The 26,999-nt window shown below is 47.6% G+C and overlaps 5 protein-coding genes across 5 annotated transcripts; 2 read left to right on the forward strand and 3 right to left on the reverse strand.

Annotated features, from left to right (window-relative positions):
* Window positions 1-652: 652 nt before the first annotated feature.
* On the forward strand, window positions 653-992 carry JR316_0008709 (uncharacterized protein; the record flags this gene model as incomplete). Its single annotated transcript, XM_047894422.1, has 2 exons — window positions 653-772; window positions 849-992. 2 exons carry the CDS (start codon window positions 653-655, stop codon window positions 990-992), a joined length of 264 nt encoding a protein of 87 aa, XP_047745881.1.
* A 1,966-nt stretch (window positions 993-2,958) lies between these two features.
* Window positions 2,959-4,918, reverse strand: JR316_0008710 (60S ribosomal export protein NMD3; the record flags this gene model as incomplete). Its single annotated transcript, XM_047894423.1, has 6 exons — window positions 2,959-4,006; window positions 4,069-4,367; window positions 4,415-4,620; window positions 4,675-4,706; window positions 4,754-4,808; window positions 4,867-4,918. The coding sequence occupies 6 exons, from the start codon at window positions 4,916-4,918 to the stop codon at window positions 2,959-2,961; spliced, it is 1,692 nt and encodes a 563-aa protein (XP_047745882.1).
* A 303-nt stretch (window positions 4,919-5,221) lies between these two features.
* JR316_0008711 (UDP-glucose:glycoprotein glucosyltransferase) lies at window positions 5,222-11,590 on the forward strand (the record flags this gene model as incomplete). Its single annotated transcript, XM_047894424.1, has 28 exons — window positions 5,222-5,343; window positions 5,402-5,779; window positions 5,838-6,139; window positions 6,192-6,329; window positions 6,382-6,826; window positions 6,886-6,916; window positions 6,965-7,148; window positions 7,200-7,276; window positions 7,329-7,601; window positions 7,657-7,716; window positions 7,773-7,971; window positions 8,036-8,133; window positions 8,190-8,549; window positions 8,620-8,753; window positions 8,809-8,949; window positions 9,004-9,103; window positions 9,159-9,221; window positions 9,275-9,336; window positions 9,393-9,971; window positions 10,023-10,137; window positions 10,199-10,294; window positions 10,350-10,693; window positions 10,759-10,855; window positions 10,917-10,983; window positions 11,045-11,079; window positions 11,132-11,158; window positions 11,213-11,284; window positions 11,348-11,590. 28 exons carry the CDS (start codon window positions 5,222-5,224, stop codon window positions 11,588-11,590), a joined length of 4,842 nt encoding a protein of 1,613 aa, XP_047745883.1.
* A 5,730-nt stretch (window positions 11,591-17,320) lies between these two features.
* JR316_0008712 (ATPase 6, plasma membrane-type) lies at window positions 17,321-20,653 on the reverse strand (the record flags this gene model as incomplete). The annotated part of the gene is made up of 7 exons (XM_047894425.1): window positions 17,321-17,644; window positions 17,712-18,033; window positions 18,094-19,677; window positions 19,744-20,156; window positions 20,214-20,399; window positions 20,459-20,481; window positions 20,533-20,653. 7 exons carry the CDS (start codon window positions 20,651-20,653, stop codon window positions 17,321-17,323), a joined length of 2,973 nt encoding a protein of 990 aa, XP_047745884.1.
* Window positions 20,654-25,827: 5,174 nt separating this feature from the next.
* Window positions 25,828-26,487, reverse strand: JR316_0008713 (Ubiquitin-conjugating enzyme E2 2; the record flags this gene model as incomplete). The annotated part of the gene is made up of 1 exon (XM_047894426.1): window positions 25,828-26,487. The coding sequence occupies one exon, from the start codon at window positions 26,485-26,487 to the stop codon at window positions 25,828-25,830; it is 660 nt and encodes a 219-aa protein (XP_047745885.1).
* Window positions 26,488-26,999: the final 512 nt, after the last annotated feature.

Consider the following 26,999-nt stretch of genomic DNA (forward strand, 5'->3'; position numbering starts at 1 on the left):
TTGACCACACACAGTGAAGTACACAGTGAGTGTTCTTAAAATACAAAGAATGTCCTAGTTGACCTGAAATATCCGGTTTAGCTCTGTAGAACCTCTAGGTTAGCCATCTATCGTCCGTGCAAGATATATTTGGATGTCCTCTTCGACGTCGGTGGCTTGCACCTCCGACGTTTACTTGTTTGGATATGGCCGATAGATTATACGAATGGCAGTCAAACGGCTAGATGCCGCATTCTGCTGGCTCCAACTTCAAGTGTGTACCTTCTCGATTGTACATCTGGTCTGCTTCTATGTTTACTCTGTTTCAGAAGAGTAATCTTCTGCTCCAAATACCAAGTTATCGCCCATAGCTCTCATTCTTTCCATTCCCGCCAAATGTCCGCTGTTGGCTCTTATTCAAGATCTCTTGTTCCCCCGCAATTTGTAGCTTACTAGTGTAAGACCCAATGGGTGAGCCTCACTTTAAGGTTCTTCTGGGAAAATGGTACTTTTTCTTTCCACGCTCAGGCCTCTTCATTCATCCAATCTATTAGGGAACCTTACTTACCTCAAAAGACTCTCACCTCAAGTTTGGAATTGGAAATGTTCGTGCTTCAATTTTCTTCCCAAAATTTCCAATTGGGAATTTACTCGACTTGCTGTCATCTCACCCATGGCGTTCGCGGAATGGGAGAAGAAGTATAACAATGCATCGTCGTCTAGTCTGGGTGCGCTAGACGAAGAGGAAGAGGAAGAGGGAAAACAGGAAAAGAAAGAAGGAGATATTGTTCGCGTTGGGTTGGATTGGATTCGAGTCGACTCGGACTGGACTCCGGCGTGGACTTCGACTTGGATGTGGACTTTGCGAGGAACCGTGCGACGTGCAACGGACAACGGGCAATGAGGGGCGTTCTGTGCAGCAGCTTGGGTGTCGGTCACCAATCGTCGATCCTCGTTCATCGATCATTGTGTATCGTGAAATGGTCTACGAGAACCCACTAAATCCCGAATAACTCGAAAACTTTGTATTGCCATTGGTATTCAATGGAGGCGTTCGTGCGGATTCACGAAAGGCAAGCCAGTTGTAAAAGGTGGCTGACTCAGCCGGTGGGATCGCGTCAAAATTAGTCAGCCAGTAGAGGGCTATTAATAGGTCTGTTCCTACCACTGCCACAGTGCCAGTGGGTGGAAATGGGTCTCTTTTGCAGTGTCAGTGTAGTGCATCCTGGTATGACTTTTGTTGGGATATCAATTCTGCGCTGTTAATAAGGCATTAGGCTACTTTTGTTTGCATGGAGGACATATTAGATATCTACTGCAGCGCCATCATAGAGAACCCGGCGCCAAGTTGACGCTCGGTAGGGTCTACCGAGCGTCAACTTGGCGCCCGCCGGAGCGCCTGCGAGGGTAGAGTTTGTAAGCAAGACGCTAAGAATTGTTGACATGTAGCACTGGTCAAATGTTCGTCTTTTTATAAGCGCGCGTCTGCGTCTGTTAATATTGTTATCTCGCTTTAACTACTACTAGTATAGTTCGGACATGGGTGGCGATATATCTCTTATCGTGTAAAAAACACCATAATCCGTCGATTGAGTATGCGACGATGCAATGGAACAAGGCTCAGAGGTTGTAGATCCTATAGAGTTTGAAAGCCGTGGGGGATAGGATATAACGTCCCTTTCCTCGGATACCAGCGCGCAAAGAGATGAGGAATCATTAAAATGACTATCTTTCAATGTTGAGACTGTAGGCTGATCTATGTCCTGTAAAATGATCCTGGAGGACCGGTTGCGAAGAGCTCTTAAGCACTTCCGCCATTGTCGGCTGAGCCGCTGAAACATGGCTTTCGCTGATTCGATTTTTGATTCAATTCTGATCAATGCACTGTTGTAAACACAGGATGTTTAAGCCCTTAGAAGGTCAGGCTTGGATGTCTCTTCTTTTGGAACTCACCTTTGACGATTGAATTTTTCAGTTGCTTGGATTATTGTTCTAGACAATTTGCTTTTGCCTCTCAAAACGTTTTGGTCTTCGTCAAGGATTCCGGGGGAGGGGTGGGTATTATTTGGGACGGGCGTTTTTCTCTTCATCTGGTCGAGTCTGACATATTTAGGTAGTTTGGGTTGAGGTTTCGTGGAGGAGGGAGGGGGGATTGTAAGATATAACGATGCAGCGTGTATATCCTTTTTCCAAAATTTTGCTTGAAAGTTCTGAAGAGGCATGATCGTCTTGTGTGTTATTCAGCAATAGAGCGCATTGACTAAACAATGATGATATTACCAGAATTGTAGATTTTTCACGAAACAGTGTGGTCGATCAGTGAATACGCGACATCATGACAATGTTCAGGGCAGTGTAGAAAACTATAAGACGAGCAGGCTGGCACTCTTTAAAGCACACAATAGGTACAACAAAAATAAATCTCAAAGCTGTGTTAAACGCATGTACGGTAAATGGATGCTGTACGATGTTTACCCCACATTTTCCAGAACACTCGGCAGGAATCTTCATTCCGAACTTTGCTGTATTGTAAACCTTCGAGACAGGAAAAGATAAACCTGGCACAGGAAGGACTCATAAGGTTGTATTAGACCGGTGTCAGAATCATATGGAGGCAGGAAAGACATCCAATTCATCTGCTCTCTCCGATATATGGTTGGTCATGATGGTGTAGTAATACGTGCTTCGAAGCAGTTGGTGCATCAGGGGAGGAGGGCGGGGTGTTCCATCAGAGTCCCTCATAAAAGTTTACCGCGACTCATTCATCTGGAATTGACTGGCAATAGACAAGATCATAAAAGTTTCCCGAAACGACTTACACCGACGACCTGATATTGCAAAGAGTTCCATAGTTGGAAGGTTTCAAGTGACTTGGTAGCATGTTTGTCCTGAACTCAATTCAGGTCTATACCCCATATCAACGTATGAATGCATTCAAAGGTATCATGTATCCAGGATAGGGAGGAAGACATATGAAAATCATGATTGTTCCTCCTCAGCTTCATCTTCTCCGGCTCCGAGAGTCATTTCATCGAAGCCCTCCAACAGCTCATCTAGTTTCACATCAGGGAAATCGGGTTCCTCTTCGTCGTCGTCCTCTTCAGTAGTGTTCGCTGGAATAACTTCCGCTGGAGCCTCATCAACGTCCATCGCGAACTGCGCCCTCTTCCTCGGCTTGCGTTCACCCTCAGGCGCAGACATCGTGACTTCAGGCGCCTTATACAAGTTGATACCCGACCGGAGCTCGGGGTCTTCCTCTAAATCTCGCAGGAAGATCTCGTAGTCCTGCTCGACCTTCTTGAGGTCGCGGCCACCCATGCGACCGATGGCACCGCGAGCATTGCTCGTCTCGCCCTCCTCGCCCGCTTCCTTCGCGATACTGCGCAGCTTCCAGTTCCTGACCTTGCTCTTCTTCCGCCTGTTCGGGTACGTCTTCTTCACGAGAATAATGTCCGGAATCCGTGACACAGGCAAGGAAGCAAAGTTATCGGAGTTGAAGTTGGCATTGGTGAGGAAGTAGCCTAGCGCGGTGTCTCCTGGCTGAAGGATCGCGCCGAGATGTGTGCGCGTGTGGAAGACCTGTGTTGTCAGACCAGAGGATTCAAAGTCCATGCTATCCTCATCATCAGCCTGTTTTCCAGAGGAATGGAACGCGCCTGCAAGGGCGACTTGTGCGTCTGCCATGAGGAATTTACCCTTTTGGCGAGAGTGATCGGGGTCGATGTCAAGGATGGTGAATTCTTTGAGGTCGGTAACAGAGGCTAAAGAGTCAAAAGGTGCTCTCCAGTATATCTGGGAAGGGATCTCGCATGTTTGGAGGGTTTGTGGGTCTAGGAGTTGTAAAGAGTTCCCAACGCGGATGCAGACAGTCAAAGGATTGATGTTACTGAATGTCCGTGCCTGCTTCAGAGGCATGCAGACAAGGTCGTCTTTGCATATAGGAACGATCTCGACAGAGTAGGTATATTTGAAGTTTGCGGTACTGCTGTGAACGTCTGAGGATAGCAGTTGCTCAGATGCTTTTGATCTAATTGCGTTGAGGCACAATTGAGACACGGCAACAACAAAAATTGTGAGACACAGACATACTTGATAGGTGCTACACTGGCCAAAAATTCAACCATCTTCAGTGCATGGCTTTTGGAGCTGTAGAAAAAGTCCAGTCCATCCCTGACCTCCTTGATCGAAATGGTATCTTTTTGTGCGTTGTGCTTAAGAATGAGTTGTTCTAGGTAGAGGAAAGTACGCTTGTGGGGAACCTTTTGTCGTACTTGCACGAGTGCCTTCCATGTGTTTTTGGCCGCAAGCTTAGCACAGTCGGGGCACTGGCCATGCTGTACTAGATATTCGATTTCGAATGTTTGCTCAAGGATGGTATTCGTCAATACCTGCCGGAAGTTAGAACCATTTCGTTCGATAGAAATGCATTGCACACCTCTTTTTGTACCGTCATAGATACTCGTAGTCGCTTCGAGTGAGGTTCTGTCCAGATGAAGTGTGCCTCCGTTAACCGTACTTTGTTCAATCCCTTCAACTTTTTAAGACAGATCGAGAGAAGTTCTGCAGATTCCGGTTTTGCAAGTGTCCATGATGAAGGTGGAGCCAAGAATCGTTCGCAGTTTCGACAGAAAGATACAGCAGCTAAAAGATTTCATTCAACAGGATTGTTGGGTGATTACTGAAAATCGTACGCACCTTGTTTAGGGATTCCTTCCGTAATATCGACACTAGAAAAATTCAGAACATGAATGATGCAGAAACTCAGATGACACACGTATTCCTCAGGCAAGAAACGCAGAGATTGGCAGAATTTGGCACGATGGGTGTTCCTAAAGATGGAGATCAGCTCATGAACATTTTCGTTTTGAGATCAAAGAAAGATCGTACCGCAATCAGCACACAGCACACGATGCACAGCAGGGCCTGCCACAAATTCCATGGCAGTACAGACGGAAAGCAACTATGGTTTTGTAAAAGTAAAAAAGAGCTATATAAGCCTGCGATTTAGTCAGCTACAAAAGCTGCAAAAGCGGCACCGAGGAGGAAAGATGAAAAATCTGAGTCACGTGAAGCAGCTATATCTAAATGTCGAATTATCTTATCTGATAGCTGGACTTTGAATGCAATTGGTTGACGTGTCGAGGTCGCGCCTGTCATTGCCCAAAAGATTCCGTCCCCCATCTTTAAATATTTCGACCACGTTGACCCTATGCACTAAAGCTACTGACTAGAGGAGACCACCATGAAACGAGTCTTTGCCTTGCTTGGAGCGGCTATCCCCGTTCTCCAGGTGGTTGGGAGCCCGCCTGTTAAAGTCGGACTGAGGTCATCGTGGCCTGCCCCGCCATTTCTAGCAGAGATTCTGTGAGTCGTAAAAACACATTCCCAGATCAGCGTTAATGTCTGCTAACGCACTGTGCAGAGAGACAGTATCATTAGAGAACCCAGATGCATTCTTTACATATTTGGACCGTCTCACCGACCCCGAATTATTGCGGTTACCCAATAGCCTGAAACCTGAGGCCATTCATCAAGCTGCACTCCAGATAGCCATTGACAATGGAATTCTGCACGAGGAAGGCTCCCTGTCGCTAGTTGAAATGAATCTAGCCATGCACGCTGCGACACCGAAGCTGGAGGCTTTCTATAACTACTATGCTGACAACCACAATCGCAGTCCCGGAACACAGTGCGGGTCATGGGTAGACTGGTATGGCGAGGTTATATGCGATGTTGAGACCTTGGCGCAACTTGCTGGAGTTGAAGCTATTGATCCTCCTCGAGATCCCAAGACAGACACGTAAGTCATTTCGCTCTCTGATTCAAGGTTGCTCATTTCATATATGTTTATACAAAAGGTTCCAACCTAAACCCAAAATTCTCACTTTTGATCATATCTACCCTCCTCCAGATCTTATTCTAGAGAGGCCTCCTCGGACTGCCATTTTGTACGCGTCATTAACCTCACCCAACTTCCGTGAGCTGCACACATACCTATTGAAGCTAACAAATCGACTGGACCCTCATGTGGAATACGTATTCCGACATATACCCCCCACTTCTCAGTCAGAGGAGAAGACGTACTTATCAGGGTATGGTGTAGGACTTGACTTGAAGAAGATGGACTACCTTGCGCTTGATGATCGAACCAATTCAGCAGGTAAGAGTCGCTGGTCAAGAGAAGTCTCTCCAACTCACGCGTTATCTTCTAGCAAGCAATGCAGAGTCAAAATCTGACATCAGCAGCGATACTCAAAGAGTGGACCCTGTGATGCCTCTGATTTTGGCGCACCCTGAAAACGTCACCGCTCCTGGCGCGGACGTTCCATTGTCAGAGGAAGAACTTGAAGGCATGCATCATGATTTCTTCGGAAATGGATTGTTCTCACATATGATACACAGGCCTTGGCGCAAAAGCAGCCCAAATTATCTCAGAATCCCTCGACCCGCTCGAAACTCTCACTCACCTCTCCCAAAACTTTCCAAAATATGCCACTTCTCTAGCTCGCAGGGTAGTTGTGAACGAGAGCATTGCTGAAGAACTGCACAACAATTCTCTCAAAGCTCAGCGCGGCATCAACGCTCTTTGGTTTAATGGTTTGCAAATAGAACCAAAAGATGTCAATCCATTTGGTCTCATCCGGACTGTCAGGAAGGAGAGGAACGTCATGAAATCCCTGACCTCGTTAGGTCTCGAGCGATCAGAGGCGTTGCAGTTGCTAACTCATTCAGCCATTGCTATAGCACAAAAGGACAGCGCTTCAATGGAAGCCATCTTCGATGCGAGCGATCGACCTGAAGGAGGTGATGTCATTGTCTGGTGGAACGACATGGAAAAAGACAGCCGGTATGTACTTGGTCCCGCCTTCAATATCTGCCGCCTGATGTCCAGTCCTTGCATCGTAGATACGCAAAATGGAACCCATCACTCTATGCAGTATGTATTGCGATTTATTGTTTTAATAGTATCTTACAAGTACACTAGCTCCTCCGTCCCATGTACCCCGGTTCTCTGCCCAGTATCAAAGCCAACTTGTTCAACATTGTTCTGATCCTCGACCTATCTCAAACAACGAGCCTGAATTTCCTCGCTGGTGGCGTCACCAATATCATCAACCGCGATATTCCTTTAAGATTCGGCCTAGTTCCTTTGGTTGAGACTGAAGACGGTGAGTCAACCATGTGTACAATTATATACTTTCTGCTAAGTTTATGTTTAGGAAAGAAGATGGCTAGGCTTTTCTATCATCTCGTTAAGAATTACGGACGTAGAAAGACCCTCCAATTCATACACTCGGTAAGCACCCGGTTCAACACAACTTTTCATTTATAGGCTGACAAAATCGCAGATATCGCAAATTCGACTGCCAGCTCACCTCCAGACAGCCGATCTTGATTGGACGACTGTCGGCGCCGCTTACGACGAACTAGTAGCGCGCGAGCATGAAGAGAACCCTGACGTCGTAACCCCATCTCTGGATGCAATTTTCAACGGCGAGGTGGATGTTGACGATTCACGCCTCGATAAAATTAATGCGTATTCCGAACGTTTGGCATCAACTTTAGCCTCATCAGAAACTGGACATGCATTCTTCAATGGGAAGCACTTCGATGTAAATGAGGTACGAAATCATCAGAATAGTATCCTTTTCCCATAATTATCTCATTTCATTGAAGAACTTTATGCGCCAACTTCAAGGCGAAGTTGCGATGCAAATGGCATACCTTCAGGAGAAGGTTCGATTGCAAAATCTTATCCCTTTTGTCCCATACTGAAGTATTTATATATATAGGTGTATGCAGGTGTCTTGGCTGACGACGCTGAACGCGAAACAATGAGCAACTACTTCTACGACCTTCCGACTACCAGCAAGCGGCGTAACAAGTACATTTACCCTGCGGCGGGGTCGAAGTCTGTTCATATTGTTAACCTCCCTGAGGTATTTGCAAAGTCGCGTTTCCGGCTTTCTTCATCGGCGTATCTTTATCCTCGTAAGTGGACCTTGTTCCTCCATTTTGAATGTATATTTATCGCTTTTTGTTTCTTTTATTCTAGCCGCCGATGCCCAGTCTATCTCTGAAAGTCTTTACGTTGTTGCTGATTTCGACACGGAGGACGGTCTCGCCCTGGTGAAAGATGCTGTATCGTCTTTGGTCTGTCTTATACTCCATTTTCTATGCGAACTTTCTATCTGACCAAACGTTTGTAGAACGAGGAAAGCAAAACTCGAATCTCTTTCATTCATAACCCATCCTTTGTCAAATCTCCTGACAATGCATCCAGATCACCCGCAACCTGGCTCTTTGCCCACCTTCACACCCGCGAGCTGCTCGCCAAAGCTTCGCCAGAATCTCTTTTAACTGCTCTTGGCTTCGATGGACTTTCTATTCCCACAGAGGGGACCCAGATCCCGATTAAGAAGTACAATGCCTTCGAAGAACTGACTGGCGGTGTTTCTTTGGGCAGCATTATGGAGGAGGAGTACATTGACTATGTGAAAACTAGCCGGCTTGTGTCAAGGGAGCTGCATCTTTTGCCTGGGCAGTCAGCATTGGTGGTTAATGGCCGTGTACGTCCAATCCCTTAAGCGCATATATGTGTACTTCAGGGTAATTTATTAACATGATGTAATTGTCCAGGTTGTTGGTCCCATTGCTGCTAACGATTTCCATGTCGCGGATTTCAAGACCTTGGAAGACCATGAATTCAGGGGACGCACTGAGCCTGTTGTGAAGGCTCTGCAAGACGTGGTTCCACAGCTGTCTGAAGATAGGTGAGTCGCATTCATGTCTGCATTTTTCTCTTCTTTGAGTTAAACCCTTCTTCAGAAACAAATTTGCAAACGTCGTGTCTTTGGCTTCTTCGGTAATCGCAGCGACGCAACAACCTGATCCAAGTGAGGCTGGTCTATTTGATAAACCACTTATAGTTAGACAGCGAGGCTATCAGCTGCTGGACTCAGAATATACGTACGTCCTCTCTGATCATGCAGAAGGAATGTAAAATCTTACATTCTGCACAAGATCGTTTCAATATGGCGACAATTCGACGGCGCTACATCATGTAGCAGTGCTTGTCGATCCTTTGAGCGAAACAGGTCAAAGGTGGTCTAGTCTTGTCAAGGTGTGTGTTGCAATATTTGCGGAAGATACAATCTGACGCAGCAGTCGATCCAAAGTGGTTGTCGAATATCCCAGACATATTTATTTCAATCCATCTCAATCCTGCTGGATATAAAGATGTAAGCAGATCGATGAGCATGTTGGATGAGTTTTAATGCCAATCTCGTTGTAGGTTCCATTGAAGAGGTTTTATCGCTACAATCTTATCCCTCAACTTTCTTTCGACGAAGAGGGGTCCGTTTTTCTTTGTTCACTATATTACATGAAAGTCATTTTTATTTTATTTTCAGGCGCGAAGTTGCCTCCCAGGCTATCTTTGAGGATATACCTGTGGATCCTATATACACTCTCGCCATGGATGTCCCTACAGCCTGGCTTGTCCGACCGCGCGAGGCTCTCTACGACCTCGACAACATCCAGCTTGGCAAACTTTACCCAGGCGATACAGCCGTTGAAGCGGTCTTCGCTCTCGACTATATCGTCATCGAAGGCCACGCGCGCGAAGTTGCCAATCAAGTGCCACGTGGTGTGCAGCTGCAGCTCGCCGCAGGTGATGGGGTCCCTGTAGACGACACACAGGTCGTCGCTAATCTAGGGTACTTCCAATTCAAGGCCAAACCAGGTGTTTTCAAGTTGGAGATCAGAGAGGGTAGAGGGCGCAAGATTTTCAACCTTGATAGTGCTGGCAATGAGGGTTGGGATAGTCCGACTGTGGAAGAAGCTGGTGCAGAAATTACAGTGACGAGTTTCGAGGGCTTAACGCTGTATCCTCGGTTGTCGAGAAATCCTGGTATGGAACTGGCAGAAGTACTGCAAGAAGAGGAAAAGGATGATGAGCCGAAGGGGATCTTTGAGGATATTTCATCTCGGTGTGTCGCTGTCGCTTTTGCTTTTCTGATTTATTATTAATTGCGTTGAAGGGTCATGTCTATCTTCAAATCATCTCCGAAGAAAGAACTTTCGACCGAGGTTGCGACTGTGAAACCTCAGGCAGATATCAATATCTTTACTGTCGCATCTGGTCTCCTTTACGAGGTGCGCATGGTCTATGAAGCTTTGAGCGTACTGTTGACATGATGTACCTGTTCTGTTATAGCGCTTCGTCGGCATTATGATTCTCAGTGTACTCCGTAACACCAACAGTACAGTCAAATTTTGGTTCATCGAGAACTTCCTCTCCCCTTCATTCCTGGTTTGTATTCCATGCGCGTATCGTGTGCCGTACCCGAGCTTACTCCGCCCCGTAGGAATTTATACCCCACATGGCCGAGAGGTATAACTTCCAATACGAGCTCGTCACATACAAGTGGCCATCATGGCTTCGTGCTCAGACGGAGAAGCAGCGTATCATTTGGGCGTACAAGATTCTCTTCCTCGACGTCCTATTCCCCATGGACTTAAAGAAGGTTATCTTCGTGGACGCTGACCAGATCGTCCGCGCTGATCTCAAGGAGTTGGTCGACCTTGACCTTCATGGCGCACCGTATGGCTACACACCAATGGGTGACGACAACACAGAGATGGAAGGTTTCCGTTTCTGGAAAACGGGATACTGGAAGGAGTTCTTGCAGGGCAAACCTTACCACATCAGGTTCGCAACTTTTCCCCGGACTCATCTTCGTGGCATAACTGATGACCTGTCACTTTTTTCCATAGTGCTCTGTATGTCATCGACCTCGTCCGGTTCAGACAGGCGAGTTCTCATTTTTCGACCATAACATTTCAACCTCTCATACTGTCGTTTTTTGATTTAGTTGGCAGCCGGAGTTAGTGACATGATAACCCGTTACTTCATGCGCTAATGATGTCATTAGGATATTCTCCGGGGCTCATACCACTCGCTTTCTGCGGATCCTAACTCGCTTGCTAACTTGGACCAAGGTCATTTCCGTCGCGTCCGATTCAGTTACACTTTTGCTGATCTTCTGGCTTGCCGGTATAGACTTACCTAATAATCTTCAGGCCCAGGTTCCGATTGTGAGTTGATAAGTCTATTTATATACGACTGTTACTAAATCGTTTAATCTAGTATTCGTTGAGTGAAGATTGGCTATGGGTGCGTGTACATGTTACATGATAAAGGGTAACGGAAATTAATGAGCTCGTGCAGTGTGAAACGTGGTGCAGCAAAGATCGCCTGCACAGAGCTAAAACTATTGATCTGTGCCAAAATCCCATGACTGTACGTTCTCTTTACGAGTTGCAAACGACTCTTATCACAGCTTTTAACCCCATCAAATCATAGAAAGAACCGAAGCTCGCGCGTGCGCGTCAAATTCCAGAGTGGGACGAGTACGATACGGAGATTGCACGCTTTACACGAGAGCTGGCCGAAGCTGGTAAATTACATTCAAGAATTGCTACTGCCGACGCGAATGTTCTGGCTGGCGGTGGTGCCGACGGCAAGAAAGATGCCAGCGCCGAGGTCGTTGAAGAGGAAATCAAAGACGAGTCACATGCGGAGGAGCCTACGCGGGACGAGCTTTGAAACGTTGTTGGCATGTGTATATTTATTTGGGATAATAATCACTTATATGAGTTATGGCAGCCTTGAAGTTTGAAGTTTACAACAAGGTAACCTTGTGCTCTGTAGATGCAGACTCGGAACGCTCGCTTTTCTTTTATTCCACCTCGGTCTTCTATGTTGGAAATTCTAATCGCAAGCGATCGATCCCAATTGCATTCTGTATGGAACCCGGTCCTTTTGAGCATTTTGAACAGAAAGCCGATGCCATTCTTCAAGAATAGACACCTCCGCGATGTGACTGAATGAAATCATGATTAAACTCTATGGCATATGGTCTGCTGTGGTTTTAGCACACTAGTAAGGATTAACTGTGATCCCTGTATTTGTGGCATTTATGGGTATGTGGGAGCCACTGGTTAACTGTGAATCCGACTTTATTAATAAGTGCACAACTTGATTAATACGTCTCAGCCACCTTCACAGTCCGGCATATTGTTCCTAGCGAGGCACATACAGGCTCAAAGTTAAGAACGAGACTGACAGTCAGCTGCAGGTTCGCAATCCGCGTAGAAATCGAGCCGATGAATTGCAGAATATATCTGTAATGCAATGCATTTGTTATCATGATTGACAGAGTTACGACGACATTTCCAGTGTAAGATACGCCACAAGATATCTCAGGAATGAAATGACATTCAAAATAACAAAACGGATGGAAAGCCTGGCCGCTTAGGGGGGATAAAGCGGCGCGTCTGCTTTCGTTCCGTGGAAGTAAGACCTTGAGAGAGTTCCCCTGGGTAAGAGAACGCCTCGAGGGGTCAAAGGGCGTATATGCACACAAAGAGAAATCACAATGGTGCCTTTACAGTGCGAGCAGCACATGCTCCCGGACTAGTAGCTAGATAGAAAAACGTCCCGGAAATTTACATGACATATAAGCCATTGGCTAGATTGCTCCATTTTTACCCTGTGGCCGCGGGACGGAGATGGTTATTTGCAAAGCATGTAAACAAGCGTCTACAGTGCTATTAATGCTACTGGCTGAGCAGTTTGAAGGCCATCCGTTGCACGATCATGTCGCGGTCGCGCAGACATTTGCCTCTTACAAGCCGAGAAAAGGCGAGTTCTTTATTTCCGAGATTCCGCATTCCTCTACTCTGCTCACCTACAGTTTTCCCAGTTTTCCATACAGAGAGGACGGAGCCATGAGGTATTTTGCTCACATCCGACCTTGACGAGGATTTGCGGTCTCGGGCGGATATTCCGACACGGGATGTCAAAGTTAGAACTCGAACAATCGTCAATGACTAACGACTGTACAAGAAATGAGAGATGAAAAGAGGGGATCGTTTAGACGAGCGTCAACCAGTTTTGAGCAAGTTGATTGAAGCTACAAATTGCCCTGACCTATTTATTATCATGGCTCTTCGGTGTATCAAGAGACGATACAAGTACGTATGTAGTTGGTACGACTGAATAGCACTGTGGTCATGCATTGAATCATCGAGCTATGAATAGGCCGGTTATGACGGTTAGTTATGTCGTCGAGCGGATTCCCTTGACCCAAATTTTGGGCCCCAAAAACAACAGCCGTTCAGCCGCCCCAGTAAGAGGCTCCACCATCGGAGGAGGAGCATCGTAATTCACCAGTAGACTCAAGACCCCCCTCCGGAAGTCGCACGGAATATATGAATACTGCGCGAGAAAAAAAAATAACAATGTCCATCATATCATGAAGACATATTCACGGCTTCTTTCCCTGGTTGCCCCCGGTGCGGCATTGCTTCCAGTGTGCTTCACATGGCCGTCACACCGAAAGCACCAAAAATGGCCCATCGCCGTTTCCCCAGAGCTGAGGGTTTCTGGGGGCAAGGCCCTTCGTCATGTTGATAAACAAGTTGACCGTGGCAAAAATACAGCACTGTCGAGAACGCGAGATTGCCAGCTATTAGATAAGAACCTGACGTCGTCGTTGAACCGCCGGCGTAATCTTCAACCTCTGATGCCTGGATGGACAGTTGCATTGTAGACGAGATGGATGGTTGGGTCAAGGTTTTATCCCTTCCCCCCCATCGTCGAAGGGGCCAACCAGAAATCGCGAAATTGTAAGGTGACAAAACTACACTCTTCAAAGGAATCAATTTCTGATTGGCAGGAAAGCAAGCCGCCGTGCGGCACTTCAAACAAAAACAGCCCATTGCATGTGCAACATTTGGCAACATTCTGTTCTGCTTCTGTTAGATGTGTTAGATGTTAGCACAGCGCGTCGAAATATTCATGATAGCTCCATACCCGATACTCGGGGCCCTCTTTAGCTTCCCATGATGGGCAAATGCAGTAAGGAAACTGATGTAAGTTCGACTTTGCAAGTGTGAAGTTGTGGAAAAAACAGGCCTTGCACGGCAAACGCTCAGCAACAGGTCGGGACACCCCAGAGTCAAAACGCCCACACGCCCGTCATCCGAAGCCTTTAATTTTGGAACATCATAGAAGCATTCTTCTCGCGCGCTAGCGAGGACCCCTCTTGGTTACCATGACCTCAAATTCTGATTGTCCAATCAGAACCGCCCGCTATCTCGTCGTCGTCGTCGTCGGGCAGTGGGCTGATTTGATTTTTTTGAACAATTAAAATGATGAATCCAAGAATACGCCACGAAAAGCAACTTCTCATCGTGCGCACACCTCCTAAATATAAAGCATCTCGACGCGGTGGCACACAACTATTGGGCAAGCACATACCTGCACTGATTGCAACGTCTTCGATACTGACTAAACGTCTAACCCGCTCCTGTGATGTGAGTAGCACGCGTACGAGTCTCGAGAAGGAGGGAAACCGGAGCGCGGCGCGGCGCCGACGCAGCGGATTGGGAAAACTGGGAAACTTTGAAGCGGTTTTTTTGACGGTGTGGGCTTGACTGCGGGGGTTCTCAAAGTTCATCCATCCCATCCATCACAACTTTGCAGAATGTTCGAAATCCGCGCCGCTGCGCATCCAACCATCAATACCTCCTTTACCCAGAGCCCACAAATACCACAGTTCAAGGTGCTTATCATCTGAAAGGGCAGAGTTAGGTACACAAAATGCAGTCCAGGGTCTGTCTTCAGAATTGTCAATAAATCATCAATATCAGGCACCTCGTCCGAGGTGCCCATCCAACCCAAGGTTCGCAATCTGATCACGGTTCTTCCTCTCCCTTGGTCCAAGCTTGAGTTGGTCTTGAGCAAAGGACCACTTGACTCGTTCTGTTTTTCCTTTCCATACCACACTAATTTCGAAATTTACGCGGGATCAGATGCCTGCGATAATGATTATGAACGTAATATAATCAGTAAGTCCAATGGGTCGCGTGCGCCGGCTCTGGCTCTGGCTCTGGCTGAAAGGGCCTGAGGGAGGGGGGGGTGATGTGTAGCGAGCGGGTGTACTATACATGAGCAACGATGACGTGCCGCCCATTGCCCAATCGTACCTTGCCATATCGCATTTATACTAAAACAATTCATCAATAGCAATAAATTATAAACCGAGAGATAAGGATAGGATAATTAAACTCGTACGTTTTTTTAAATCCGCGATGTGATGTAGGAGGCCGGGGTCGGGGAGGGAGCGGGTGCGACGTCTAGAAGTTGAACGATGAACGTTGATGAGGAAAGTCGACTTGATACTGGACAGGGGGCGACATAGCATTGACCTATACACCTCTTGACGTGAAATTTTAAAATCAGTAGCATTAGCATATATATAACAGAATAAAATCGCATCTATGAACATACGTACTAGTACTGTACTCTACAGACTATAATACGGAATTGCATGCAAGAGTAAGTAAGAGATACAGCAAGCAAAAAAAAGGAATTAAAACAAACAAGAAGAAAATCGACTATGTATGTAGTAGCGACGATAGACGATAGGCGATAGGACATGGACTTGATAATGAGACAGCAAAGAAAGGAATAGAGAAATGGGAAAAGAAAAGGGAAAAGAGAATAGAAATAGAAAAAAAGACCAAACGATCAGTCTACAACAAGGATAACCAAATCCACAATTCACCGACCTCAAGCTCCTAGCTCCTCCTCTCAAATCTCAAATCTCATACCCAAGGTCCCCCTGCTCAACTCAACTCAACTCACCACCACTCACCTCAAATCACAACAAACACTCAAAAAAAAGGACACAGACGCATAATCCAACAAAGTGTTTGTTGTTGTGTAGTAGTAGTGTGTTCGCATACAAAAATCGTCATTCATCATCCTAAAAGGTCATCATCATCCAGTCCAAATCCAAAGGGTAATCCGTCCATGGGGTGTGGGGTATGTGTAAGAGAGAAGAGATAGAGGGAGGGAGAGAGAGGATGAGGGAGGGAGGGAGGGAAGAACAGAAAAACGAGAATTCCAAAAAGTCCACGTTCGTAACCCTCAAACACCCCTCTAACCACTTCTCTTCTCTTCTCTTCTCCTCCTCATCGCCATCATCATCATCAACACCACCATCGCCATCGCCATCGCTCGCGTCGTCGACGTCATCGCAGAGATACCGAAACCATCCCGGAAGACAAGGCAAGGACAAGACAAAGGGCCAAAAAACTCGCTCGCAAAGACATAAAAAATCCTGGAAAACTCCCAGACTCCCACTCCGAAATCTATTAAGCCTATTAACATTAAAAGAAGAGAAAAGAAACAGAACGGGAAAAAAGGGGATAATGAAAATAGAAAGAAAAAAAGAATATTCCATCCCTCTTAATCAACTCAACCTCGACCCAACTTCCACATATCCACAACGACATCCAGACCGTCCTACGTGTTCCATTCCACATCCACATCCACAATCCATCCAAAATAAAACGGTATGAGAGGGGCGGGGGGTAAAAAGCGCGCGAATGGGAGTAAGTGGGTAAAAAGCGTGCAAAAGGGAGTAAGTGGGTAAAAGCAAAGCAACAAGAAGGGACGGAACAATAATTAATCATGAAAAAACAAAATTTTGTCAAACACAAAAAAGAAAAAAGAAAAGATGAAAAGGGTAGGGTGGCGGGGTAAACCAGAGTGGAAAGCCAATGGGAGTGAGAAGATGCGGTAAATGCGAGCGGAGCGTGGTGGGTTTTTTTCTATTACATGATGGCGTGATGCGGTATACGGGATGCAGTACGATGCGATGCGATACGATGCGGGGGGTCCTTGAGGTACGCGCAAAGTGCGCTCACGACGACGACAACGACGACGAGAGGCAAAGCGAGCGAGCCAGCGAGGAGGGAAAGGGTAAAAAAGGACCACGGATTGGACGGGGACGGACAGACAAACAAATATCCGACGAACAGCGGAGGAGCAAGCGAACAACGTCTATAATAGCTTCTCTTTTTTAAAAACTTCTTCATCAAACAGACGGGGTGCAGGGGGGCGGGCGGGCGGGAATAAGTGTATTGGTATGTTATGTGTAGGGTAGGGTAGAAAGGGCGATTGATGGGGTAAAGGGGTAAAGGGTGTTCGGAGGAGGAGGACGAGGAGGGGCACGCATGGACAGGCACATCGTCAGCGGCGCACCTAACAATGGTGGGCGGCGGCGATGGCGACGAGCGGCATATGTCGGTGTCGGGTGGGTACGACGAGGACACGACGGAGGAGGAGGACAGGGGCGGCGGAAACAGGGGCAGGGGGACAGAGGCATCGAAAAAAAACAGACACAAACAACAGACAGAGGGAGGAACGAAAACAAACGCATGAAACCAAAAAAACAATAAGAGTCATGGACCAACAAGCTGCTCACGCAGCAGTCCGACTCGGGTTTCTCGCGAGCGTCGCACCGACCCTCTGCGCCTGGATACTGCTGAATCGCTGGAGCTCCTCGGGCTTCATCGAGATCTTCTGTCCAAAGCCGACCTTGCGCGCCGCGCGCTTGATGAACGACACACGGTTCGAGTACAGACTCTCGTGGATCGACGCTGCGCGGGATTGGGTGCGGGTCATGGGTACACCTGTCTGCGCCTCCTGTGCGACCTTGGCCTCGTGGCGCTGGCGCAAGCGTTTGATGACGGTCGCCTTCATCGCGAACTTGATCCAGTCGAGAGGGATGAACCACACAATGTTCTAAAGATAAGATATCCAGATTAACATCGATGCAATGAAAGGCAGAAACGAAACAAAAATGACATACCCAGACCCAGACAATACCGATCCATCCACCGCTGATAGCCCTAATCTTAGTGAATCCCCAGTCACCGTAGGCAGCAATGATCGACGAGATCAGCTGGGCAATGCAGAACGCGACCATGAGCGCAGTCGAAGGGCGCTCCATGAAGAAGAACGAGTGGGAACGGGTGACGAAGATGAGCGCCTGCGAGATGATGGCGACCTGGAGGTAGATAACCATGTGCAGTTGAGGGTCGTTGGAGGCGATGGGGAAGTCGGTGTCGAGGCGCACGCCGAAGGTGTCCTGGAAGAAAGTGGTCTCCTTGATGATGCAGACGAGGGCAACGCTGAGAGAGGGAAGTAATTTTAGTATAAATGTGTTAAAGAATAGAAAGAAAAGAACATACGTAGAGGCAGTCAAGTAGATACCATAAGCAACAGCATAACTGAAAATCTCCGCAAGATCCCAACTGTCCGGTGTCATAGAGGGCAACACACGGTCAACAGAGAGAGTCATGATAGTACCATCGTTCAACAGCGCAATAATCAGAATCATAAACGGCGGGAAGTCAAACTTGTACGTGAACGCCAAAATGGCAAAGCACACGACAATACGGATGGTAACAGCACAAGCGTAGATGGAGTAGTTGCGCATACGTTGGAAGATGACACGGGACTGGCGGATGGCGTGGACGATGGTGGACAGACCGGGTTCCGTCAAGACAATGTCAGCAGCACCACGGGCAGCGTCCGTGGCACCCTCGACAGCGATACCGACGTTGGCGCGGGACAAGGCAGGGGCGTCGTTCGCACCGTCACCAGTCATAGCGCAGAGATGTCCGAGACCCTGGAGACGCTTGACGATCTCGTACTTGTGCTCGGGGAAGACTCCAGCGAAACCGTCGGCGTCCATGATCATCTCGTCGAGCGAACCGTGCTTGCTTCCGGGGGCGGGGCCGTCCTTGAGAACCTTGGCGGGGTACATGTGGTCGCCGAGTCCAAGACGACGGCCAGTCTCCTTTGCAATAGCCAGCTGATCACCAGTGACCATCTTGACTTTAACACCGAGGGCGAGAGCATCGTCGATAGTCTGCTTGGTGTCGTCACGGGGAGGATCGTAGATGGCCAGAAGACCGATGAGTTCAAATCCGTTACCCTCAGCCTCAAAGTCGTCGCCGTCAACCTCCTCATAAGCAACAGCGAGCGCACGCAGACCACGGGCGGCGTACTCCTCGACGTCCTTCTCGAGACGGTTCTCGATCTCCTCGGTCTTGTTGCGCGAGCAGAGTTCGATGATGATACCGGTCATACCCTTGGTGACACGCTTGAGCTTGCCAGTGGCCTCCTCGCGGTAAGTGATCTCCGTGCGCTTGTCAACGGGGTTGAAAGGCTTGAAGTCGAGGAGCTTGATGCCAGCACGGGCGCGCGAGGGATCACCAATAGCCTGGACGACGGAAGCGTCGATGGCGTCCTGGTTCTCCGTGCGCGAAGCGTAGGCGGCGAGGAGGATGACGTCCTCGGCGGAGAAGGGGCCATAGGTCTGGATGGTGTTGCGGTCGATGGTGAGCTTGTTGGTGGTCAAAGTACCGGTCTTGTCAGAGCACAGAATGGTGACACCAGCCAACTCCTCAATAGCGGTGATACGGGTAACGATAGCCTTGTACTTGGCGAGCTGCTGGGCACCGACGGCGAGGGTGACAGACAAGACAGTGGGCATGGCAATGGGGATACCACCTATGAGGAGGACAAGGATGTTGTCGAGACCGCGGCGGTAGCTGTAGCGGAAACCGGCGTAGAGGGTGAAAATTTCAGCGAGAACGAAGATACCGATGGTGATAAGGCAGAAGGAGCCAATCTGGGCGAGAATCTTCTGCAAGTGACCAGTGGTGTCATCGTCCTGTCCGACGAGGGAGGCAGCGCGACCGAAGAAAGTGTTGGAGCCAGTGGAGATAACAACACCCTCGGCTTCACCCTGCTTGCAGGTAGAACCCCTAAGTAACGGAAATTTTCGGTAAGTAACGAGAAAAATTTCGTCATCACAGAAAAAGGACACTCACGAGAAGCACTGATCGCCGTTCTTCTTGGACTGGGGGAGAGATTCACCGGTGAGGGCAGCCTGGTCGATAGAAACGTTGATAGCTTCAGTAAGACGGCAGTCGGCGGGGACGATGTCTCCAATTTTGAAAGAGATCATGTCACCGGGGACAAGAGTAGCCGACTCGATTTCTGACCAGTTGCCAGCACGCTTGACCTTGGCCTTGGGGGCGAGGGAGTCCATGAGGGCTTTGACAGCGTTTCCGGCGTTGCGTTCCTCATAGAAACCGATAGCAGAGTTGATGAAAAGCAGGAGGACGATACCGACAAAATCGGGCCAGTCAGGAGGTTGGCCCTGTCCGTTGGAGAGGACGATAGCGACGAGGGCAGCAGCTTCCATGACCCAGGAGAGGGGATTCCACATGAAGGACAAGAACTTGGGACCGAGGTAAGCATGCGAACGCAGGAAAGAGGGGGAAAAAGCGACACGTACTTGGAGGAAAGGATTCTGCTCATCCACCTCCAACTTGTTGGGACCAAAGAGCTCGAGACGGCGGGCGGCCTCCTCCTCTGAGAGACCGTTCTCGTCGCACTGGAGGAGCTTGAAGACGTCGTCGATGACGATAGTCTCCAAGTCTACCTTTTCCTTGTCGTAGAGATCCTCGGCCTTGAGTTCGATCTGGGAGGGGGAAAAATGAGTGCCACGCAGGAAGAAACCGGGAAAAGACGGAATCGCACAGTGTCCATATCGACGAGAGCGCCTGGAAAGAGGTGAGCTGGGTGTATGCGACGACGAAAAAGAGGAAACGTACGGGTAGGGCCCTCTTCCTCATGGCCGAAATCCTTGTACTCTCTTTTGCGTTTCTCTGGCTCTGCGCTGTCTGGCGCAGGAGAGGGTGGTTGGGGACCAGGCTCTTTCTCGACGTTGCTCATCGCTGTGGTAGATACGCAGCAGCAGCTGGCAGGCGGATTGTCGAAATAGCAGCAAGGAGAGGGATGGAGGAGGGAGGGAGAGAAGGGATGAGAAGGGACAAAAGGGAAAATTGGAATATGCTTTTATAAAGGTGGCAAGGGGGTCTCTTATCTCCCGAATAAAATTTAGCACGGATGTTGTTACGGAAGAAATGAACCGATCCTCATCGGACTCTCCATGCGACTCGCTGTCACGCCCATTGTCATATCACTCTGCTCATCGTTGGCCCCCCGCAGAATCCCCACCAATGCGTATTTCCGCCAAAGAGGTGTCCGGTGTCCTCCCCTTCTCCTTGGCTCCCAAGCTTCGCTTTGGCCAAGTCCCACTTGACCATCTATACAAAAAACTATACTCATTACGGTACTTACATACAACAATCTCGTCGTCGCCATCATCTTCCTAGCTGTTTCGAATTTTAATGCCCCAAGTACTACCAATAAATACGAAATTAATACAACGTTACTTAATGATCGACATTCGACCGACAACGATCATCATCTACGACTCGTACAACTCCAACTAATTGTAATACTCAGAAGGCGCTTGACTCCTAGAAAGGTAACAATAAACCTGAACCTATAAATGCGCCGCTTAAACTTGCTTCGCGAGCACGTTCGATCTACACGATCATTCAGATCCTCTGCAATTCCATAATCGATAACCTCGCTTTTCCCAGCTATACCAGGCACAATTAAGCAGCGTCATCCAACCTCTCGACGCTGCACAGTTTATGGTCGAGGTATGATCTGTATTTCCCGGTACCGCCATCTGCAGCGCAATCATCAAAACATCAATTAAAACGCCAAGTTTTAACTTTTATGAACCGCGCGAACGGATGATCGATGGATGCGTGGCCTTTCTTCCTTCTTCCTTCAAGTTCTTCCTTCTTCATTTTTTCTTCTTCCTCTTTCTTCAAGCCATACCTAAACCCAAAAAATCAACCCACATCTAATACAAGTGAGCACCTTACCACATTCCCACCCGAGCCTTATCTCCAACCCGTATAAACCATTCTATCAACCCTTCTTCGTAAGCCAATCAAGCAAATCGCCGAATTATCCAAATAATCCATAAATTAGCAGTATACACTAGCTCCAGCTTGACTGTACTGGTACATTCCCAACCCACCATAACATAATATACCATGCCATACCATACCATACCATACATACGCATAACCCAGCACAAGCTTACAACCACCACCGACAATGGGCTGCAGCACCAGCGCTAATCTAAGCGCTAACTTAAGCTAAGCTAAGCTTCCATTAAACACAATGACAGGGACGGGGGGGCGGGAAGGCCCAGACTCTCCAAGTGGGCTTCGCGCATTGACAGCGACGCCAGGCTTAACTAGGCAATCGCATTACCTCATTAATCCACTCACACTCGGACTCGGACTCGGACTCGGGCTTGGACTTGGATTTGCAATGCATTTACACAATTACAACGCTAGCGCTACGTTTGACGATCGACATGAACCAGCTGTGTACCGAGTCCCGACGTTACAGTAGCGAGCTTTAATTTAGTAGACAAAAGATATCTATAGTAAATCTAAAAAAATGAGAAACATACTCTGATATAATCCCCCAACATAATCTCGTTAGAAATCTCATCTAATTTCTCGTTTCTCGCCAAAGTCTCGCCCGAAAGTTTAAGTTGAAGTTGATAAAATAGAATAGAATAGAATAGAATAAAAGAACCGATGTCGATGATATTTGATTGATACTGCTCAACTTCACACTTCAAACTTGAACACCACAAGCTCAAAATCAGCTTCTTCCTTCAGCTTCCCTCTTGCTTCCCTCCCCGCATGGTACCACGCTTCCTTACTTCCTTACTTCCTTACTTCCTTACTTCCGAGACAATCGATCGATCGATCGATCATCTTCCCAACGCCCAAGCGCCCAGCGCAAGCTCAAGTAGCCGCTCAACGATAATCATTATATCAATACCCAACACCCAATACACAATCACATATTACACAGTACAGACAGACCCAATCTCAGCTCAAACTAAGTAAGCAGAACGGGACGCATCGGGTAACCATCCAGCAACCCATCTACTACCCTTCCGAGTTCCCAGTCTACCATTAACTTAACTGTAATTTGCATCTCACTACGTCACCGCAACGCCCTCGCATTCGTAGAGGTGGCGGTGTCAGTATCATTACCAGTGTCAGTGTCAGTGTCAGTGTCAAAATGTTACATATTAGAGTGTAGACTAGTAGCTTGATGGAGCGCATGTGGATGGTTAAAATGTTCTTAATAAATAACTTGAAATCCAGTGTTATCTTCTTAATACGTAACTCTCGAAACTTCTCTGATTCAGATAATGACGATTCAGCTACTACCGACGCCACTCCTCCTCTCCTCTCCTCTCCTCTCATCGACTAGACTAGGACACGACTAGGACACGACACGACTCGACTCGTCGATTCGGACTGCCGAATTTTCAAACCCACGCACTGAACCACCTTCGTCAATCATAAATGCAGGCTGAACAAGATTTGGAATCACAACTCGATCGTGCTACCCGGGATATTTCGATATTTCATGTTAATGATATAATGATATAGCTTTGACACTGGCAATTCAGAATCAGAGGCGATGCCGGGGACCGTGATCATGACCGACTTTGACGCACCGCACGGACGCTGAGGCTGCGGCTGAGGCTGATGACGCTGATACCTATCCAATAACAATCACAACTCCCTAGAACTTAAAACTTAGCGCTGATGCTATTGTACTACTGATAATGACAATGATACATAATGATATCATGCTATCGTACCGAGAATAACTTGTCCCAGCTTGTCCCCATACGCATAACGCGCCATAATGAAATGCTTCCTACTTCCTGCTTCCTGCTTCTCAACTTCAACTTCACGTTAGCGTGGTATCTGCCAACAAGTACTGACACTGATAAAATATTAAAAATACTGCGAACGAAAGATACTGATGTCGATGTTGACGTTGACGTTGAATCCTGATATTATAATTTATATATAATACTTACTTAGTGCTGATTGTTCAAGTTGATACCTCACACTGCCATACCTATGAAACTGATACTGACTTGATACTGATTTTGATTTTGATTCTGATATTGATATTGATACTGCCATTGACATCGATACCGTCATCTTCTCGTCGTCACCGTGACCCATGGTCGTCGTCGTCGTCGTCGTCGTTTCGGCTGTCATCTACTACACTAGTACTCAACCACGGTCCACGACGAAACAGGTGAGAAAATTCAAAGTAAAAATAAAAAGAAAGTTGAAACATTGATTGACTAGAATTGAAATAGCCTTTACTACGCCTAAAATATCATAAAATCAAACAATATTGTATTAGCGTAGTTGGTATGGTACTGTAGTCTAAGTAAGTACCTCCCGCTCGCGTGGGGCGTGGCGCCGCCGGGCCCGCCGCGTGCTCAGGCTAGACTGCTGGTGCGCGAAGCGCCCGTACCTCATCTCATCTCATCTGATTTCATTTCATTTCATCCACCGTGACAAACCCAATTAATCTAATCTAATCTACCCAACACACATTCATATACATCCCAATTCATTCAGGCGCCAACCCTCCCACCCGACGCCAACCCTCGCCTAGCCTAAAGGCAAATAAAAATAAGACTACTGCACCAACGCAAGCACCAACGCGGCGCGGTCCTACTAGTACCTCTTCAATCGGGTCCTACGGGATTTGATCAATGATTAATCACTGCTCAAAGACATCTTGATCAATTCACCATCCGTTGTCCTCGTCCCGTTGTCCGTTGTCTCGCCCATTATTCACTGGCAAGTAGGTCCACGTAGGTCCTCACAAGTCCACGTCCGGCATATAACCTACTAGACTAACGATCATGCACATCACAAAAGCATAACATTACGTTTGCGGTATATAACTCATCATTTAAAAAAATACTGGATATATGTGCGGTATACCATGACTCGGACACGTCGCGATGGTATATAATCCAATTATAAGTCGCCCAAAGACGAATTCTCCAAAGTTCAACCCAACCAACCCATCCACAAAAAAACCCACCCATTGTACGTATGGCCGTTATCACCCCCAGCCAACCCTTCTCCCATGGCACCTTCCTTTAATAGCCTATCTCCACCATGGCACCTTCAACATCCTTACAAGTACAAGTAACTACACCATCCTGACCTCAAAATCTATTAATATTCGAATGAAGCGCTTCAAATTAATACAAATAGCGTACGTGCGTCGGAAGCCTGAAGGCACATATATACATACGTCTTGGAAATTGTAGGGCTGGGCTACTTATCAAGAAGGTATCAGGTATCAGGTATCAATTTAAAGTACTCGCTGTCGTATATAGGTATGCAGGTATGCAGGTACACTGGCGACCGGTATACAGATATACAGATATACAGGTATACAGGTAGGGTGGCAGTGCGAGGGAGGAGGTGCCGGTGAGGGTACATGTAGAAATATACAATTTTATTCATTTGTTTGCGTGCTTGTAGACTAGTATATATGTGTGTACGGGATAAGAGTCTCAGGATAAGAGTCTCGGGATAATTGAGGAGAGGGGGGGAAGGGAAAGGGTATGTGTGTGTTTATGATGGTGGGATGGGATGGGATGGGGTGTATGCAGTGATCTCATAGAAAAAAGAAACATATATAAAGACAGAAAAAGGGAAAGAAACAGAAACAGAGAAAAGGAAGAAGAATCTTAAGCAGGGCTAAAACGTGAACGTTACGTTGAAAAGTGAAAAGTAAAAAGTGAAATAGAATGTATGCATGCTAATATCGATTCCAAAAAAAAAAATGAAAATAAAATGAAAAGAAGAGAAAAGAAAAAGAAAATGAAGAGAAAAGAAGAGACGAGACGAGAATACAAGAGAGAAGATTCACTAATTCCTCGTTAAAAGATGAAATCAGGAATTCACAGAGTCAGAAGAGGATGAGAAAGAGAAAGAGAAAAGGAAGAGAAGATCTCGCACTGGATTCATATTCCTGTATACAAAAGAACAAAAAAGAGAAAAGAGGAAGAGGAAGAAGAAGGAGAGGAAAAGAAAAGAAAGAAAGAAACAACAAGTATGTCCCTCAAAAGCCGCGCAAAAAGCGCGCCTGCACCCTCTGCTCCCGTGCATTCGCCTTCAAACACGCTCAGACGCAGCTCCGCCCGCGTGCTGTCCCTCCATCGGCTCCCCCCCCTCCCTCCCCACCTCACCCATCTCCACCTCCCCTCCCTCCCCCTCCTGCTCTCCCTCATTCTCCCCCTCCCCCTCATTCTCGCCCAACCCCCCCTCCTCCGGATCCAACCAACTCTCCTCAACCGTCACCTTGACCCTCCTCACATACTCCTTCATATTCTCCCGATACAACTGCGCCGCCTCCGCATTCGCCGGGCTATTCGGGTTCGGATCATGCAGCAAACTCTGTATACTCGTCAGAATCGCCGCGACGTCGTACGTCGGCGACCACCGGTTCTGCAGGATGTCGAGGCAGAGCTCGCCGTTCGCGTAGACGTTGGGGTGGAACATCCGCGAGAGGAATTTGACGGTGGGCGGTTTGTTGGGGTAGGACTCGTCGAATGTGAGGAGGAGCTTGAATGTGCCGTCTTCGAAGGGGGTGTCGCCTGTTGGTAGGTGAGTGCGTGGGGGTGAGTGGGGGAGAGAAAACACACCTGGGCCGAAGATGACAGCGTTCCAGAGCATAATATTGTCGGGGAGCGGACTGCCCGAGATCCCGCCTGGCGGGTCGGACGAGAGGCGCTTAAAGTCGCGGATCAGCCGTTTCTTGCAGTTCGTCGACATTGCTTGCTGAGTAAGATGGGTCAAGTAAGTCGGGTGGCTTTGGTTAAAGTGAGGGAGAGTGAGACAGGAGGAGAGGTGTGGTCGTGTCTGAATCGCGTGCTGTTAATGAGGGCACTGCGACTGTCGTCGTACACGTCGTCTCGTATGTGGTATGCGGTATGCTAATGATGGTATGCGATATGGATTGTAGAATCTGCAAACCCAACTTTAATTGTAGCTTCCTGTACCAAACCACCCACAAAACATACCTTTGTACGTGCGTATATGCAAGCGTAAAGTCGTCTCAGGCGGCTGGTATGAAGAAACAAGCAAGTCAGTCTAACTCAGAAGCAGTGGCAGTGGCAGGCCTCCTCATGTCACACCCACTGACCGTGACCTGACTCCGCCGCATCTAATCTGGAAACAAACAATAGCAAAAACAATCACTCTGCCGAAATGCCGCAAGTTGACTTTGTCGTTGTAAGTACTTCATCATTCATGTACCATGCACCATCGATTCATCCACAAGTGTT

This window comes from Psilocybe cubensis, chromosome 8 (genome assembly GCF_017499595.1).
Source record: "Psilocybe cubensis strain MGC-MH-2018 chromosome 8, whole genome shotgun sequence".
NCBI classification, from domain to species: Eukaryota; Fungi; Basidiomycota; class Agaricomycetes; order Agaricales; family Agrocybaceae; genus Psilocybe; species Psilocybe cubensis.